An 18,585-nucleotide genomic window follows, 5' to 3' on the forward strand; every position below is an offset into this window, starting at 1 on the left:
ACTTTGGGTTTCAATTATGTGGATTTGAAGTCTTTCAGTAAACACTATCTGCATAGATACTCTGAAGGCGGTTTGGAGATTTTGTTTGTTTATTTAATTTGCCATAGTGTTTTATTATTGGTACTATTTTGTCTGGTGAAGTATATGTTTTGAGTTAAATTTTGCAAGACTACATCTCTTGTCTGAGTTGCTTTCTTCATTGTAGGAGCAGTTAGAATTTCAGGTTCAAAATGTGTCGAGGTTTGAATTAATTTCTCTTGGAGTGGCTATCTTATACTGCCTTTGAGAAGATCAACTGTTAAGATATATTGCTTTAAGTAGCCTAAATTAGCATAATTTCTGATCACTTTTTTTGGAATGGTGTTTGGTTTGGCTTTTAAAATACAATTGCATCATACAAGTTATGTACACCTTTGTGCTATATCAGGAAATTTTACACACAAAGTAAACAACTGTTAAGATACATTATGTTATAAAGAGTATCAGTGTATCCAGTTGGTGCTTTTTATTTTAATAGTAATAATTGTACTGAACCAACATAATCTTAATTTTGCATTTTGTTTGAATAACTGAACATATCGTTTCATTGTTGATATGGTTTTTAAAACTTAAAAACAACAGCTCTAACTTGCGTGGCTTTATTTTCAAATGATTGTAATATGCTGTAAATGTGGCTAACTCAATGTCATGTTTTATACTGCAAAGAGTAAAACAGGCTGCAGAGCCAGCACTCTTTAACATACTCTGCATAAAAGTAAACTGGTTTTCTATGTTTTAAAGACCTTGGCAGTTCAAAAAATATTACTGATTTTATTTGTAGAGAATACAGGTAGAAACAGTATGAGATTTAGAGCTGCAGTGAACTTAAAGCATACCTCTTAGTGATATGTATCTGTGTGTATTTCTAGAAATAGATGAGAATAACAGATCCTTGTTTTTCAGATGTCAAATTTAAATTTCTATCCCGTTCTGCGTGTGAATGGCATTATGATGCCTGTACAAGCCCTTGTTTCAAGACATGCAGGGACCCTTTGGCAAAAAACTGTCAGGCAGTACCAAAGTAAGTATCTGTATTTTTATGGAAAAACATGTAATTTGGGTAACATACTTATGCAGCATAGTAAGAATATGAGGGACCAGATGTAGGCTCAATATAGCAGGACTGTGTTCTTGTATAAGGAGGTAAGTGAAGGAGAAAAGAAATGGAATAAAGCCTGCTGTGGCAGCTACATGAAAGTGACATTTCAGTCATTAGGTAAGTATTGTCAGATTCTGGAATGACTAGTATATTTGTAACTTTCAAGCTGGGGGCATATTATAGAGTATTCATAAAGAGAGGTGATTACAAGTTTGTTTCAAATAGTTGTGCCCCTGCTTTTTATTAATGGCATTGCAACAGCTATATCTGTTCTTGCCTTTTCCTCCCAATTGGAATTTGTGCTATGTCTGGTAAAACTGGCATTTGGATTTTGGTGTGTAAAAATGTTTGGCATTTCTTAAGCAATAACATTCAGTATTGAACTTGCGACTGTTCATTTCAAAGGCTGAGTATTGCGGAGTTCATGCTATAGCTTAGGTCTGAGTGAAAATGGAAGCCATGGCAATGATGTTTTGAAGGAGTACACTGAGGTGATGAGATTTAGAAAGAACAAGACTGTCTACTTAAAAATACTTTATAAATAAATTCTGTTTTCCTAAAATTCAATGCTCGATCCAGAAGATACTGCTCAACTAGTTAATAATGATTTTTTTTTTTTCTTTTAGAGTGGAAGGATGCATCCCTGCCTGTCCTCTCAATATGTTGCTGGATGAAGTCACTCAAAGATGCGTGTATTTTGAAGACTGTATGTTTGAAAAATTATATGTATTATGTATGATACTTAGCTTATTAATTTCTTAGGTCTTTAGTCAGATTTTCAAATATTGGTGCTTAAATTTGTGTGACTATGAACTTAGTTATATGAATCTTGAGCTCACTAAACGTACATTTTAGTTAAAATAAAATAATTTCACTCCTCGAAAATCTGAGACAAATTTTAAGGTAAGAAAGATGTTTGTTCTTCATAAAACATTTCAGTATCATTAGATGTGGAGCAAATGATTTAATGAATTTCTTTTTTAATTTGTCTATGAATTTTAGAAGTTTAAAGGCAATTGAAAAGATCAGAGTTACATGAGTTAACATAACTTCCTTCTAGCTCTGCTAGCTTCATGACTAATTATTCATAAAGTTCAGACTACTATTTATTCATGTCTGATTTCAGGCATTGAACCTGCAGATGATAGTGCACCTTTGCCACCCAGCATTCCAACACCAGCAGTTTCACACATAACATCAAGTACAAGTTTGGCAGTGATCAGTGAAGTGGTAACTTCATTTCCTGTACCTGAAGCAGAGGACATGGAAACAACACTTGCTTCAAAATTGCAACTCACTGCAACTACAGGGAGAACTGAATTTTCAGCTGTTACATCTAATACAACACTTCCAACCATAACTTTATCATCAAATATTTCTTCACAGTCAACAGAAATGACATCTGGGAGAAGCACTACAGCAATGTCCAGGACAACAAAATCTAATGTAAGCTTGTCTTCTCCTGTTGATATGTCTCCACTGTTTCCATCCACTATCAGTTCAGAAACTTCCATAAAGATACAACCGATCAGTAGTAGTTCCACTAAACTATTGAGGGCTACAGAACCTCAGACAGTAACTGCTACACATGCAGTGACCACAAGCACAGAATCAGAAAGCAAACCAATTTCTACTTTTATTGTTACTGGGACACCACTTACACTTAGAACAACAGAAATACCAGTCAAAACTAAAATAATGGAAATATCAGCAATAGCCACAAGAACACTTCCCACAAAAGAAGCACAAGGAAAACCAGAAGGACTTACAACATTTACACCCAGTTCATTTGAATCAGTAACAGAAAAAACTACTGCATATTTGCCCCAGTTTTCCTCATCACCACCTCTGGGCATGCCTTCATATACACCACCGGTAAAGCTAACAGGAACTTCAGAAGGGACAAAAATAAGCATAGAACAGTCATTTACCACAGTAGCTAATGTTACAGTAACATCATTTTCTCCTGTGATCACTACTTTGTCTTTAGCAAAACCAGAGTCTTCAGCAACAACAAAAGCAGCAATTGTTTCAACTGAACAAAGCGTAAAGACTGCATTTTCAGCAACACCCACACCACCTATTTCATTTGGAAAGGTAATTACAGAACCTCCTATTGAAATGGTTCAACACCTGACTGGTACTGCAGAGGTACCTTTTACTACAACTCTAGGTCCACAGACAACAACTCTGCAAACTCAAGAGGGATCATCAGAAATGACTTTGTTATCATTTACAACTCATAAACAGGAAACTCCCAAAGCAACATCTCGTGTGGAGCATACATCAAGTTCCTATTTCCCTCCATATTCACTACATCCTAGTTCTACAACTGAAAAATCCATCACTCTTTCTACAAAAAGACCTTCAATGTCTGTTCCTACTCCTGCTTCTCCAGCTTCAGGTGAATTAAAAAAAACATTCAAAACTGTTTCAACTACAGGATATCCCTCATACGTAGTTCTAAACACAACAGAGTTCCTGACTACATTATACACTAAATATCCCATTGTGGCCGAGACTATCAGAGTGACACCTCTGTCTGTTGAGGTAACATCCAAAATAACATCCCCTTTTGAATTAGCAGCCAAGTCAACTTTGTTTTCTGGAAAAACACCTACTGAATACAAGTCAACTCTGGTTTCAAGTACAGCAAAGACAAGCACTTCAGCATATTCAGGTAGTGTTACCACATCAGCAATGAAAACCTCTACCTCATTAAAAGAAACCACGACATTTCCTTTCATAGCTACAGAAAGAGAGTCAGCTCAAAGAACATCCGTCACTGGATCTCCACTTACTCTCCTTAGTGCAACTGAAACCACATTGTTGACAACACAGCCTGATAAATCACAAGTGGAAAGAATTACTAGCATCTCTACTAGAAAGCCATCTGCTTTGCCTTCTTCACCATCAAGTTCTCTAATCTCTTTAAACATTTCTCTTCCTTCACTACCCTCATATGGAAAAGAAGCATCACTGACAGCTCTCAGTCCCGTGCATACATCCCATGAAACAATCTCTTTATATCCAAGAACAACTATAGCAAAATCTGTGTTACCAACAGAAAAGACCTCTCCAGTCCTGACTTTCTCTACTTCATCCACTGTAACAGAACAATTAAGTCCAATAACAACAGTATCACATGACAAATCGCCAGGCAAAGCCATTTTAAATATCACTTCTGCCACATTCTCCCCATCCTCTGAATTCAGCAGTCAGATCATAGCAACCAAAAAAGTAATGACAGCCAAAGAAAAATCAACTCTGTCCCCTTTTGTTGAACTTCCAGTAACAGAGGAGTCTTACATTTTCTCCACCTCTCAGTATCTAGCAGATAGATCGGTTTCTTCACCTTCTTTAACAAAAATGATACCAGAAGTAACAACAACACCAAAATATTCAGTAGAAACTAAAGCAGTTTCTACAGCATTGAAATCTACAGTCCAAAGTATAACAGATACAGTAAAACTTACAGCAGCTACAGCTCAGCTGTCCTTTCCTTCATCTTCAGTAGGCCCCTTCTCTTGGCAGACATCTTCAGGAGATAAACTTTCAGTACAGGCCACAAAGACCATGGCTCTACCACATTTTTCTACTCAGAAGGCTATGGAACTTGGTCATCAGACTTCTGAGCCTTCATTGACAAGCCAAAGCAGTACCCCAGTTTACCAGTATCCTGCAGAAACTCCAACAAAATCCACTGGTCAGCCACAACATGTCTTTAGCACAACTGAAGCTACAGTAGAATTGACTTCCTCATACCCCTTAATCACCTCACTACCTGAAGGCATTCATTCAAGTATATTACCTACCTCAGTAGGTCCTCCACAAGTTATTTTACCAACTGGAAAAGAGTTGCGTTTAACTGATTCAGTCACGCAGCCATACGTATCAAGAACTTCTGTTTTGCAGTCTACAGTCCCAACTAGAACAACAGCTGACTTGATTTTTGGCACCAGCGTTCTCCCTTCCTCAGCAGAAGTGCTTGCAGCTTCCTCTTCTTTAGCAACAATTAAAAAAGAAACATTTCCTTCATTTTCCACGCAAAAGGCAGGTACTGGTCTAAAATTCACATGGCAGGCCTCGTTTACTGAATCACTTGATTCAAGTCAAACACTTGAAACAACTACATCTTCACCAGAATCTAAGTCAACCTCTTCATTGATTTTGTTACCAGAAACAACAGAAATTCCCATCATGATGAGCAGTGGGCCATCCACATCAGTGGGTAAAAGTGGTACAGAGAAAACTTCAGCGTTGCCTAAGCACGTCACGCTTTCAACCACTGCCTACAGTTCCACGTTTCTAGCAAGTACAATGTTGTCAGCCATGGCCTATTCATCAGCTGCAGCTTCAGCCTCTTCAATGATAAGTGGTACCGGGCAAAATATTAGTATTGTATCAGCAACTTCGGACAAAGCAGAAGCAGTAACGGAATCCATCAGAAGCTCTGTGAAGCCCACCTATTTTTCTGTTACTTCAGAAGCAAAAGGAGCCATGCCCCTCAATACAGTAAAATCTGAAGAGCCAGAATTAACAACAGAAGTCCAAGCTGTCCATACTCAAGGTGCTACCACTACCCTAGAAACACCTCAGACATTTTACTCTCCGTATTTCACAAACACAACGGCAGTTCCTTCTGATGTAAGTGTATCAGTACTGTCCGCTATACATTCATCTTCTGAACCAAAACCTTTTTCTTCTGTAGCTGCATCATCGGTCAGTACTACTCAAACTTCAAAACTTGAAATATCATCTGAAGTGCAAACGCCTTCTGTGAGTTCGCTATTAATGATAGCTGACCATCCAAATGACACAACAGCTCCATCGGTTTCCTCATTTGCCTATGTGTCTACCAAACCACTTTATGGCTTGACTACAACATTTTCTGATGGACTGGCAACAGCTGAAACCATGTCAGGCATCACAGCATCAGCTTTTATGCTGCCTAGAGAAACAGCAACTCTTCAGACTTGTACAGTGAGTAACTATAGATATTTATCTGTTTGGTTTTGAATATGTCTTGGATACTTTTACACACTGATAAAATTGTGAGCCATACTTTGATCTCTAGGATTTATAACACCTGTATCAAACAGGGAGCCCTATTGTTTTCTCAATTATATCTGTACCTTTGGATGATTTCATTATACACAATGGTTTTAGTAAGTGCTATAATACACTGTGTTTTGGGCCTCAGTTTTCTGAGTGTGACTGTTACAAGAATTTTTTTTTTTTTTTTGCAAAATAGTATGCTTCATATTGTTCAATGGCAGTTTTTTTGTCACATTGTCCTCCTTAAAGTACATCTTTCCAGAGATCCCTGTTATTATTCCTACTTGTGACTTTCTATGCTTTTTATTCTCAATTTCTTTTAATGTTAATTTAAATAGTGCTGTTCTCTGCTTTACAACAGGACAGTAGTTTTAAACTGTCCTCAGAATGGTCAGGTTTTCAAAGGTGCTCTTCACTTGTAGCTTCCATCACTGTTACAGGGATTCATAAGCATTCTGTACTTGAAGAATGTGAGCCCCTTTTGAGCAAATACTCTGCAATATTGTGATACTAGCTTGGTAAGGATGGTAACCTGTGTCTTCTGTTAAATATGCCTTAGCCAATCACAGAGAATGAGTGCATAAAACACATTTGCTTGGATGGACAACTGATCCAAGTTAATAAGTCGCAGAACTGCCCGTACAATGCAACTCAACCCAGCTGTGGAGTTTTAGGATTTGCTACTCAAGTGAATGGTGACAAATGCTGCCCAAAGTGGGAATGTGCATGTAAGTTTTAATTACGCAGTACTTTTGAAGTGAATTTAGGTAACAATTTAATGCATGTGTAAGAAAGCTAAGAGCTGACACTTCTATACCATGGCATAGAAATAGAAGATGCATGTTGTACAGGTTACTCGTTGTCTAATGCAATTTATAATTATAGTTCGACATCCAAGGAAATGAAATCAAAATGCTGCTTCAATATAGGATATTCCTCTTAACCCAACTTCAGGTATCTGCAGTGGACATGTCTAGGTCTGACCCATCTTGTCTTCTGTCTAACCAGAGGACACCTAGTCAATACAGTCAGTGGATTTTTTGGTTCATCTTATATCTACTTCAGGATGAGAAGATTTCCTAGACTCTGTTAACTAGCTCTGTTAACAGTTTTGGGACTCTGGAAGCATAGCTGTACTGTAGTCACTCCCATCAATTACCTAGAATTGGACAGGAAGATTCCAAACCTTAAAAAAATTCAGTTAGTCCATAATAGCAAAGAACGGATGCAGAGATAAGCAATGCAAATTTCTGCTTATGCTCGAGAGTTTGAAATAACTAGGAGTAGAACTCCAAGCCCTTTGAAACACAAAAGCTTCATCAATAAGACTGGGAAGAAGGAAACTTTCCGCATGAGCTCCTGCCTTAGGAACAAGACTAGAAGGGAACTAAGGATCCAGCATGATCCACTGTCATGCATGTTTTTTGCTAGTTTGGGGTTTGTAAAAATTACAAACCTTTGCTTGCAAGAACTGTAAGAAAATAACTGATTGCAGAGGCCTGCAGGTTGTCCCACTGAAATATGCAGGATTTGACTCTGCTGTCCATTTACAGAGGTGCAACAGCATCAAATATAGCTGAAAAACATGTGCTGCATATATGAAACTCTAGTAAGCTAGTTAACCTTATAAAATTTATTGGTTTATCTTCATATTTTGTAATATTTACAGAAATTCTAAAATAAGTTAGAAAAAACATTTATTTTTATTTTTCTTAGGTCGTTGCACAATTTTCTCTGATCTGAGCATTGTAACCTATGACGGAAATCATTTGGCTTTATTCAAAGAAGCATCCTACGTTGTTAGCCAAACTCAAGATGAAACTATAACCATCCATGTCCTTGACTGTAGAATGGTAACTAACATTTATCAGCTAACAAATGATGTTCAGTACTGCTAATAAGGTGTATCTTGAAAGACAGGGCATAGTAATACTACATAGTTGTGGTTAGTTATTCGCTTCTGTGCAATATCTGTGAATTGTACTTGCACTTTACAACACTTATGAACTGTATAGCACTTTATCACCTGACTGTATATGCATAGTTCCTTCTGAAAGAGCTGGAAGGTGAGAGGTAGATCCATGTTATCTTATTATATGTGTAAAATAGAGAAGGTGGTGAGAGATTAAGTGGATATACTTTTATTAGTCACTTCTGTGAATGCCATCGCATAATAAGTACCACCATAGTGTACCAGTGTATCACCAGTGTATTTCAGTGCATGATTTTTGTCTATACGTTTTCAGTGCATGATTTTGTTCATATAGAGAAATTTGCCCTGGAAACACCAATCATCAGAGCCATAAAAGACTGTAGGATTGTCAGACTAAATTAGACCACCCTGTGCATTCCAAGTCTCTGACGGGGGCAAATACTTGTTGTTTCAGAGAGGGAAGAGAGAAACCCTAATGGGTATCCTGCCTAATGAGTAGTATAGATTGGCTTTATGTCACGAAGAGTTAATTTCTTGTGAGCCTTTACAAAACTCTTTAAACTCCAGTCTCTTCTATGAAAACTAGGTAATTTTGATGTCCATATGAATGTCCATCACAAAGTTCGGTCCCAGGTAGTACGTTATGGAAGTTAATTCCAGAAGCTCAGTAAGATTGATATGAAAAAGGAGATCTGTTTATGACTTTCAGATTTGTTTTTCTGTTGTATTCAGTGCTTACTGTTTTGTTCAGCACCTTGTAGCTCAGAAAGTATGCATGTATTTCTGATCCATAACTTCTGTACTGTTCCTATATCATGTAGGCTCATCATTCCCAGTCTTGTTCTTGCTGACCTTCAGATACATAGTTCATATTTTTCGGTGTCCAAACAGCTATTCCACTGTTGTTGTGGTTTTTTTTTTTTTCCTGAAAAACTTTATTTCTGCTGTAATTTCAAGATTGGGTGATACAACACAGTTGCTGAACACAATGAGATCGTAATATTTTGGTTTTTTATTTTGCGAGAATGCTATCCGGATGAACTTTGTAGTCCAGACTTGAAACTACAATCAGCAGTAGTTTTCCTCTCTTAAAAATATACCCTCCAAAAATCCTTAATGTCCCAGTACCTAAAACCAATAAGCAGCTAATGTATAAAGATTTTGCACATCATGACTATGGCTGATGTATTTTTGCTTTCTCCACAGAGTAATTCAAATTCAACTTCTTTGTGCCTGGCAATGTTGAATTTAACCTATATATCAAACGAAATTATTATCAATCGTTTAAGTAGAAAAGTAAGTATTTTGAGGATTTATTTTTCTATGCCTTTTAGATAACATCTTGTCTAATCAACTGCCTCCTCATGTGATTAGAGTAGGAGACACTATATAATATAATATAATTCATTGTTCCAACTTTGTAATTTAGTAAAGTGCTTGTAAATTCAAAGAGTCAAACTGCGATACAAGGACAGTTAATGAGGTAAGTCACAGAGCAAGGCACATAAACCGTTAGTCTCTTTAGTACTTATATTATCTTTATAGAGGTGAGCCTGACTTCTTTTGAAATCAGTTATGAGTTAGATTCCTAAGCTGTCAAGAATCTGGTCTTAGTTCTTCTACCTACAGCACTTGGTACCTGACATTTATCCTCTTTTCTGTGTGTGTTTTAGATAACAGTAAATTCAAGATATGCTTGGCCTACTGTTAGAAAATACGGGTACAAAGTTGAGGATTCAGGCTTCAAGTATGCAGTTGAGACCCCAACAAAAACCAGAATTCAGTGGTTTCACAATACGGGCGTGATGATAATTGAGTTTAATAGTACCAGAGAACCAAGAGCTTTGGGACTATGTGGTAAGTATAGGGTAGAACAAGAAATAAAGGCATTCAGATGCTTTGCTAGGGAAGCACATTTTCCTAATTATATAAACTAGCTTTTGCAAGATCTGGCCTGCAAAAGAGTTACTGCAGATCATTGCAAAGTTTAAGATACTATTGATATTAAATTATTATTAATTTTGTTAATTGTTGAAATGATGTTTGATACCTATCTATGTAATCACTTTTTACCCATAGTGTTGCTTCTGACTGTAACCTGATTGAATCACAGGCCTGATTGCTGTAACCAAACCCAAATGAGCAAGTCAGGCATAAATCCATAATGTCAAATAAGGTCATTTACAGATTTAGTGTTTGATATCTATCTGATAGGAAGCGATATGTGCTATTTTCAGTTTCTAAAGGTCAGAATGCACAGGAAATGTTAACTTGAAAGAACTAATCTTAGTTTATCTGTTGAAGGAAATAGTTCAGAGGGAATTTCTTAATAGTAATGGGTTAAATAACCATAATGTTGCACTCTATTAGGTCTGCTCAATAGTTTCACGTAGTTTCTTTGTAAAAAACATAGCCTCGAATAAGCTATTGGTGCTATAGCTTTTGCAGGTATGTGTTTGTTGATGAAAATCCCTGCTGTGACACCTGAATCTGTAAATTTATCTGCTGTAAATTGGAACTGGAAACCAGGGTTACAGAGTTCATATAATTACGGTGGATATCTTTCCAGTTTCAGAAAGGGCAAATGCCTGTAGCTCAGTATCAAATACCAGTGGTAGCTCAGTCCAGTTCCATGTCCTGCAGACAGTAATGTGCTTCTCGCAAAGGAAAAGAGTTTGAATTTACTGCCATTTTGAAATTGGATTATTATCTGTAATTTGCCCTAACTTTTGTTTTCAACATCATTCTTGCTCTGTTTGGCTAATTGTTATTGTAATTAGATCAAACAGAAACAAGAAAGTAAAGACTGTATTTTTCAGTAAGCCCGGTTCAGGTTATCCTGAAAGTCTCTTTTGCCTTTACCTGTTTGATTGCTGTGATAGGGAGAACTGGGAGCATTACGTTCCTGGTTGACAAGGCGCTTTAACTAGATGACAACACATTTCTGTCGATGGTGTTCCAAGTATGACTTCTTCAGAGAATGTGCTGTATTTTTCTGGTGTTCATCTCTGATTGGGATCCTTTGCACAGATCCTGCCTGCACAGTGATGTCTGGTGCGACTTACCAGAGCCTGCATTAAATGAGCTGGTTGTACTGCATCTTTTCAGGATAAATTAGTCTACCCTGATCTCCTGTGCTTTCTGTGTTAGTCTGCTTCTTGCATTTAAGCTCTCAGATGTCTTTTGGCTGAACTGCAGTATTGGTACATCCTGATTTCTCAGCTTTGTGGAAATGATAAAACTGAAGGCACCATTACAGTTTTGTAGCACCAAGTGTCCCTTGTAAGGATCTGTGTCAGAGACAATGGTGTCTTTTACAGTGGAAGGATCAGGCAAACGTGGCAACTGGTGAAGAGCTGGTATGGGAGGTGAGGGATGTGGGAAGGGAACATGGACATCTCTGTAGCAAAACTGGTGAGAAAGAGTGGAAGCATGTCAGTTTTAGCTGCAACCAGATCCCGCCAAGCCAAATGCGAAGCTTTAGTTTTGCTGTGTTAAGTCTCCTCGTCAATGTGTAAGAGAACTGGTGGAAAAAGATCCCATGACAGCAATCATTTGAAGTTTTGCAGAACCATCAGGTACTTCTTATTTGTGTTAGGTAGACTCACAACCTCAAAAAGTTCAACCAGAAACATTTTTGGTTACAGTTTCAAAAGCTGTTTTACTCTCTGAATGCCTGTTGCTGTATTGCTGATTGTCAATGGCTTGCTCATGTCATCAAGAATTGGTGAAAAATGGTAAAACAGGCCAGTTCTCTAGAAAGGGTTACATTCACAAATAGTTTTTGAACAGATAAAGACTTAGAATTGCCATGCAACTTTGTGGCGATGTGAGAAGAAAACATTATAGAAGTCTGATACAAAAGTCTCAGAAATTGTGATTAAGAAGAAAGAATGGGGGACTGATCCATCATTCTGCTTTTTCATACCTGCTGACTCTTAAAGGACCTTCCAGAGGAGACTACTGTAACACTTGGATGTTCTGTGCTGACCAAAGTCACTCTCCGTGTATTACATTGCTTCCTTTGCTCCAAAGTGTTTCGAAATTGCCAACTGCATAGTTTAAACGAACAAAATGTGATGCTGCCATCTGAGAAGTAAATACAGAAAAGTTTGGTATTTTTTTTTTTTTTTCCTTCTCCTGCTGTAGTGTAATATAAGTATACCTGGAAGCGCCAAAAGCTGCACTTTTGTGGTAGCTCTTAAGCCAGTAGATGCTTAAGACTGCTCAGAAGCATGAGTGGAATCACACAGTATTTCTGAAATACAGTATCAGATAAGCATCTTGGCATTTTATGGGAGTTTCGTTTTCTGGTAACATTCACAGTTGTCATTTGTTGCTGTACATGGAGGTGCTTTGCAACATTTTTTAAAATACATTTTTGTTTAGTGCTTGTGCAGCTGAGGGGTGAAGGTTGTGTACCATAGCTGGGCTCTCTGAACAGCTCTTTGATATGCAATGGATTTCCGTTCACCCATCTTAATTCATAGATGTATCTTTACTTTTGCTTTGCTTAATTTGTGTGAATTTTGTGTGTTTTGATCCTACCAGAGACTTTCCACATCTGTTGTGGGTTGTGATACTGTCACATTGTATAATATTTTAAAAGCTGTTTACCTGCTTGAATATGCCACTTCAAACATACTTCAGAATTAACTGTGCGGTGTTAACCTGCTTTTTTTCTTCTGGTAATATACAGGTTTTTGTGATAGAAGCTTGGAAAATGATCTGATGCTACCCAACAGGACAGTTTTAAGCAAAAGCGATGCTCTATTGACTTTTATAGACAGCTGGCAAGTGCCAGACACGTTAAAGTATGTTGGAGAAGACAGGCATCAGGAAACTAATTGCTCAGTCATCGACTGCTCAGAGTGCTTAAGACTGGTGTTGAACCAGACCTTCAGCAGCTGTCATCTTTATGTATGTTAACTATTTTGGAAGTTTACGTTTTGAAAGAGATGCAGTTCTGATATAAATTTGTATACTTGGTAATTTCATTAATGTGAAACTACACGTAACCACATCTGTGGAATGAGATAGATAGATACTTTTTTGTATCTACAGTTGCAAAGTAGAAATAATAGAAGAGTGTGCCAGTGTTGTGGTTTAACCACCAGGACAGCCAGCTTGATAGGAGAGTTGCAATAAGCAATTAACACTTTCAGAATTCATAATATATCTCTGTTAGTTTTGACAATATCATCTCGTTTATAAATCAGTCCCAGCTAGTTCAACTGTATCAATATGATGTAGAGCAAAGTAAAATAAAATAGTTTTAGGATTTAATTAATCCTTAAGTATTCAGTAATTAACAAGTTCCGAATCACAATAGGTTATCTGAGAGCCTGAATTCTCAAAGGGTCTAGAGACAAGGAGTTCCAGTTTAGAGAGATGAGAGGTTAGAACAGACCATTTAAAGCAAACCTAAAGCAAATAACAAACTCACAGTGTGCAAATAAAGTATGTATTTGTGCTCATGTGAGTACATGTACCATTTCACCTTTTGTATATTGTTGAGTTTGATGGAGAGGAGGCCAAAAATAGACAAAAACATAGAGGTAAGGAAAAACAAGGAACAATCAGTAATTATGCCTTCTACTGGAAAAACTTAATTCTTGCCTTGGCACGTGTAAGAGATGAAACTAAGGAATATAAGGATGTCTTATATATTTTCAACATTCAGGAAGCCTTAATTTTAAATGCTAGTAGAGTCTCATTGTACACCAATGAAGGCTGGTGGCCTCTTGCTTACTGTGAACCGAAAACTTTTGGCCCCATTGTTTGTAGCTGATACTTAAAAAGGTCAATCTGTTTCCTACCTACCAGGGTCTCTAGGAAGCTGCAATATTTTTTATTTTTTCTTTATTAGGTTCCACCTGAGCTATTCTGTAATATATGGGTTCAAGACACTGAGTACATTCGAAATCCATGCATTTCACTAGCTGCCTATGTAGCAATGTGCAACAAATTTAATATTTGTATAGAATGGAGGAGCTCTGATTACTGCCGTAAGTATTCTGCATGTATGTGTACCTCTAGTGTTCACAGAGCCAAAATTTACCTAATATAAGTGTTACTTATAGTTGAAAATACCATTGCTCCTTGAGTCCTCACGTACTTTGGAAGTCATTATTGAGACAATAAATTCAGCATTTTTTATGATACAATTCAAAGCAGCGTGCAAAAGGAATCAGGATCATTATAGCCATTTCACAGATGGAAAAGGTAAGCTAAAGAACCTTGCTCAGAAGTCTACCTCTGGCTTATGATGTACTTAACTGTAGAAGTCAAATCTTCTTACTTGCAACGTAGTGTTCATTTCTCTTGGCCACTTTCCACTGATAAAACCAAAACACAACAGAATTGGTTGTGGAAAGGAGGAAGTTACTGAAAGTTCTGTGGCACTTTGAATTGGTGATGTCTGCTTGATACTGCTCCAGAAAGCTGTGTCTTTGGAGAAAGGATTAGAGAAATGAAACACCTTGAGATTAGATGGAAAAGGTAAACAGTAAAACCTGAGAGCTAGAGTATCCTGGCAGAAGACATCTCCCATATAGCAACATACTAAAATGTAAGGCCAAATGGGATCTGTAGTTGTCAGTAAATAGAAAATTTGCTTTACAGCATCTCTTCATGCTGTCAACGATCGCCTAGGAAAAGCCGTATGCAGTAATAACATAGGGACATCTGTGGTTTCAGTGCCTGAAAAGAGAAAGACTTATTGATGAAGCGTGATCCCCAAAAATAAGAGAACTCGCTGTACATAGAAATCATAAGTGATGTCTTTATTTTAAAGTGATTTAAGGTGGGTACATGTGTACAGGCTTCATGAAGTTGTGTCGCAATGCCCAGCAAATAAGTCATGGAGTCCAAAGCTGAAAAACAGTCTTTTTTTTTTTTTTTTTTCTAAATCTTTAGTTTGTATGGACTTTACTAGCACATAATTGTTTAAAAAGAGATCTGACAAAATATATCATATACTTATGTATTCCATCTGTCGTGAAGGGACGCATCACACTCTTATTTTTATACCACAGTGACCTCTGGTGGTGCGTGCCTAGCAAGGAGGAACCATGAAGTTGCATCTGGATTTTGTGGTCGCTAAGTGTTGATATGCTGTAAACTGATTTTTAAAAGCCTGAGTTCCTCTATTTACAGGGCTCTAATATATATTTCCTGTGGGTAATTTTGGCCATTTTTAGTGGTGAGGAGGTGAATAAAATCAACCTCCTGTCCCAGTTAATCTTTAGTCTAAACTGGAACCTTCTTCATTTTTGAGCAGCCAGTCCCTTTGGGAACTGGACTTTGTCTCATTACCATGATTCCAGGTGGTGTTGCTGTATGATTTAGGTATCATTACATGATGAGGATCATATATTTTGGTAGTTCACAGAACCACACTGTTGGCATTTGTAGTCATTCTCTGTTTGCCATATTTATGCAGCTTTAATCACTGTTTGGAACCAATGAAATATCATGTTAAGTTTTCAACAGCAAACAACATGCTGCTTTGGTCTGTTCCTGCGTGCACCCATAACATGCCTATGAATTTACATTAGTAGTATAAAGAATGTTAAATTTAACTGTGTCCATTGACTTAAAAATAACACACACATACAAGAGAAGAATTAATGTAGATATCTATTAAATGTAGTAATGAGTTCATCCCATTCTTTATTACTCCACATAATGGTGAATTTGCCTTTACACATATATTTTTGTAATTGACAAAGTTGTGCCTTTTAGTAATCACTGCATTTTCTTTAGCCACTGCAAAGTATTCAGAATGATTCAGAACACTGTATTATTAATCTGTGTAGTATTTGCAAATGTTTTTGAAGTTTAAATTACTTTGTGTCAACACTGTTGCGTGGTTTGGTATCTCTACTGCCAAAATGCAAACCAAAGCCTGATGAGAATGTTACTACAAGAAGGCAAGTAAGAAAAGTGCTTGCAACTTCCTTTTGTTTGAATTTGTCATGTAGAAGGTAACTGGTCTGTATTGATGTTTTAGGTTGGTAGATCCTACTGAGTTGGCAAGCACAAGAACTTGACAAGATGACAATAATGTCTTCTCTTAGGTTCTGCCTCATTTGATTACAACTTCAGAATGAGTGATTTGTTTATTTCTGTCCTAGCTTTCCCCTGCTCTGAAAACTTCTCCTATCAGGCTTGTATAGCTGCCTGTCAGGTTGCAGATAGTTGTCAGAATAATGAGGTTGCTTCTCTGGACTCAGACTCCTGCTCAGTGTTGACAGAAGGCTGTGTCTGTGCTGGAGGGACCATCCTTCACCGAGCTCACACTGCTGTCTGTATTCCTGAAGAAAAATGTGGTATGTTTGGATGTGATTTTCTTCTTTATTATCTGCAATTTGGTGATCAGATACTTCATTAGTAATAAGTCGAGTTGTGACCTGATGTTGTGTGGGCTCTGCATATGTCATTCAGTTGACTCTAGGTATTCAGTAAACATTAACTGTACAGGTGAGCAAGCAGGGAATGTCCTTGTGACATACAATTTTGCTCATCTTCTCTAAGCGGGAGGATGCTCTTCAAAATGGAAGTTTTTCCTTATGTTTATGCATTCTAGTATTCTAAGTATATTAGTCTTGGCCTCCTTTTCACCTAGCCCTTTGTCAAGGGGTCCAACCTATTGATGCTAAATGACATTCAAAAGACATGCAGCAACAGTTAATTACACACTTTGAATAATACATGTATATGTCCTATGTTCTTCCTCCCAGCATCGATATTTATTTTCATTACAATTCTGCCTGAGCGCACCGAATCGTGGACCAATACTTAACACTAACACCGCAAACCGGAAAGATGCAGTTTATTATAAGTCAGATTACATAAAGCACTGTAAATTAATAATAGTTTTGCTGTGCGTGAAATACAAAAGTAACTTCTTTTCAGATCACTGCTTTAAAAATAAAGGATTGGATTGGGATTTTGAGTGACTAGCCTTGCAGTGGAGACACAAAACAAAGTGGAGGCCCTGATCCTCTGGAGGGTATTGGGTGTCTTGCTTTCCCATACAAACTCAGTCTCAGACTGTCTCCTCTTTCACTTTTTTGTGGGGTGATGGGGATAGGTGATGCCTTTAAAATGCTGGGATTTTTATACTTCATAGTTCCACACCCGCTGTGGAAGAAAATGGTGGTCAAAATTTGAAGTAAAAAGGAATTACTTCCGTTTTCTATTGTCCTGATCTAGCTTGTACAGACAGCTCAGGAGCACCTCGTGCAGTAGGTGAGATCTGGAAAACTTCTTTGAGTGGATGCTGTATGCAAAAATGTGTTGACAGTGAGACCATTATTCCAGTGGAGTACAACTGTTCAGATATCCACAATTTAGAGTGTCAGCGATTTGCAGAAGTGGCCTTGCTTGTTCCTGGTGATCAGACATGTTGTCCTCAGAAGATCTGTAGTAAGTATTCCTTAACGATTATGAATATTGTCCACTAGAATATGCAGATATCCTTTCTCTGTGGTTTGTTTTCCTGTTACACATCCTACTTTTGAAGTGAATGGAAATTACTTCGGTTTGAATTTACAGATTATGTAGAAAACTGTAGAAACTTTGTAGTATGTGGCTCAATATCCAGTAGGTTTTGGGGGAGAGAGAGGGGGAGGTGACAAGGGTTATAAGGACTGAAACAGCTCTGTGTTTATTTGGATGTGAATTGTGTTTCTCAGCTGTAAAGGCTACTGATTTATTTTTAATGTCCAAATACAAATAAATGATATGACTCATTACTAGGAAAAAAGATCAGATAATTGTTTATCTAATTTATAAAGTGAGCAGTTAAAAAAGCTTTCTTTTTAATCCTTATTTAGTTTAGAAAATCCATCTTCAAAAAGAAATTGCAAGCAGTTTTCACGTTTTGACCACCTGGGATGATGTTGCAGTGAGTTTTCCACAGGAATTTTTTTTCTTTTTTTTACATGCTCACAAGGGCTCAGCTCTAGTTTAACTTTGCCTCCATGGAGAGTGTTGCAAATGCTGGACACTTCTGTATATTGCCTCAGGGTTTTTTGCTAGTTTGTTGTGGGTTTCATATGCATGTTGTTATTTGGAGATTAGGCATATCGAACTGAAGATACTGCTTCCCACTATCTTTAGTTTAGAAGGTTTTTTTTCTTTCCCTTTATGTAACAGTTTGTAATCAGAGCCTCTGTGAACCCCTAATCCCTGAGTGTAATGGCTTGGAAAAGCTGGTCACTTACTACAGTGAAGAGTCCTGTTGTCCCAACTACGTTTGCGGTAGGTTTCTTTTGAAAAGGTAAAAAAGGTCACCCTGTAAAAGACATTCATTAAACTAAATAGATCAACGTAGGAGCAAAAAGGTAGGTAGTGTAGACATCATTGTTAGTATCGCCATTTACAAAATTCTCTTTCACCTAAAAGCTCAGGGTTTGTCTGTGCCCCGATTTGAGCAGATATAATGATG

General features: G+C 37.4%; 1 protein-coding gene across 1 annotated transcript in view; it reads left to right on the plus strand.

Moving 5' to 3' along the window:
* Nucleotides 1-18,585, plus strand: part of OTOG (otogelin) — a 110,797-nt gene that overhangs the window by 77,631 nt on the left and 14,581 nt on the right. Inside the window, exons 34-45 of the mRNA XM_087745666.1 lie at nucleotides 943-1,060; nucleotides 1,765-1,844; nucleotides 2,265-6,121; nucleotides 6,756-6,924; nucleotides 7,913-8,049; nucleotides 9,336-9,425; nucleotides 9,803-9,986; nucleotides 12,829-13,049; nucleotides 13,999-14,137; nucleotides 16,268-16,462; nucleotides 17,349-17,561; nucleotides 18,294-18,398. Coding sequence (XP_087601792.1) covers nucleotides 943-1,060; nucleotides 1,765-1,844; nucleotides 2,265-6,121; nucleotides 6,756-6,924; nucleotides 7,913-8,049; nucleotides 9,336-9,425; nucleotides 9,803-9,986; nucleotides 12,829-13,049; nucleotides 13,999-14,137; nucleotides 16,268-16,462; nucleotides 17,349-17,561; nucleotides 18,294-18,398 — 5,508 coding nt within the window. The remainder of the gene's footprint in view (nucleotides 1-942; nucleotides 1,061-1,764; nucleotides 1,845-2,264; nucleotides 6,122-6,755; nucleotides 6,925-7,912; nucleotides 8,050-9,335; nucleotides 9,426-9,802; nucleotides 9,987-12,828; nucleotides 13,050-13,998; nucleotides 14,138-16,267; nucleotides 16,463-17,348; nucleotides 17,562-18,293; nucleotides 18,399-18,585) is intronic.

This window comes from Nipponia nippon, unplaced genomic scaffold (assembly GCF_047370975.1).
Source record: "Nipponia nippon isolate SJK-2023a ecotype South Korea unplaced genomic scaffold, ASM4737097v1 scaffold_10, whole genome shotgun sequence".
NCBI classification, from domain to species: Eukaryota; Metazoa; Chordata; class Aves; order Pelecaniformes; family Threskiornithidae; genus Nipponia; species Nipponia nippon.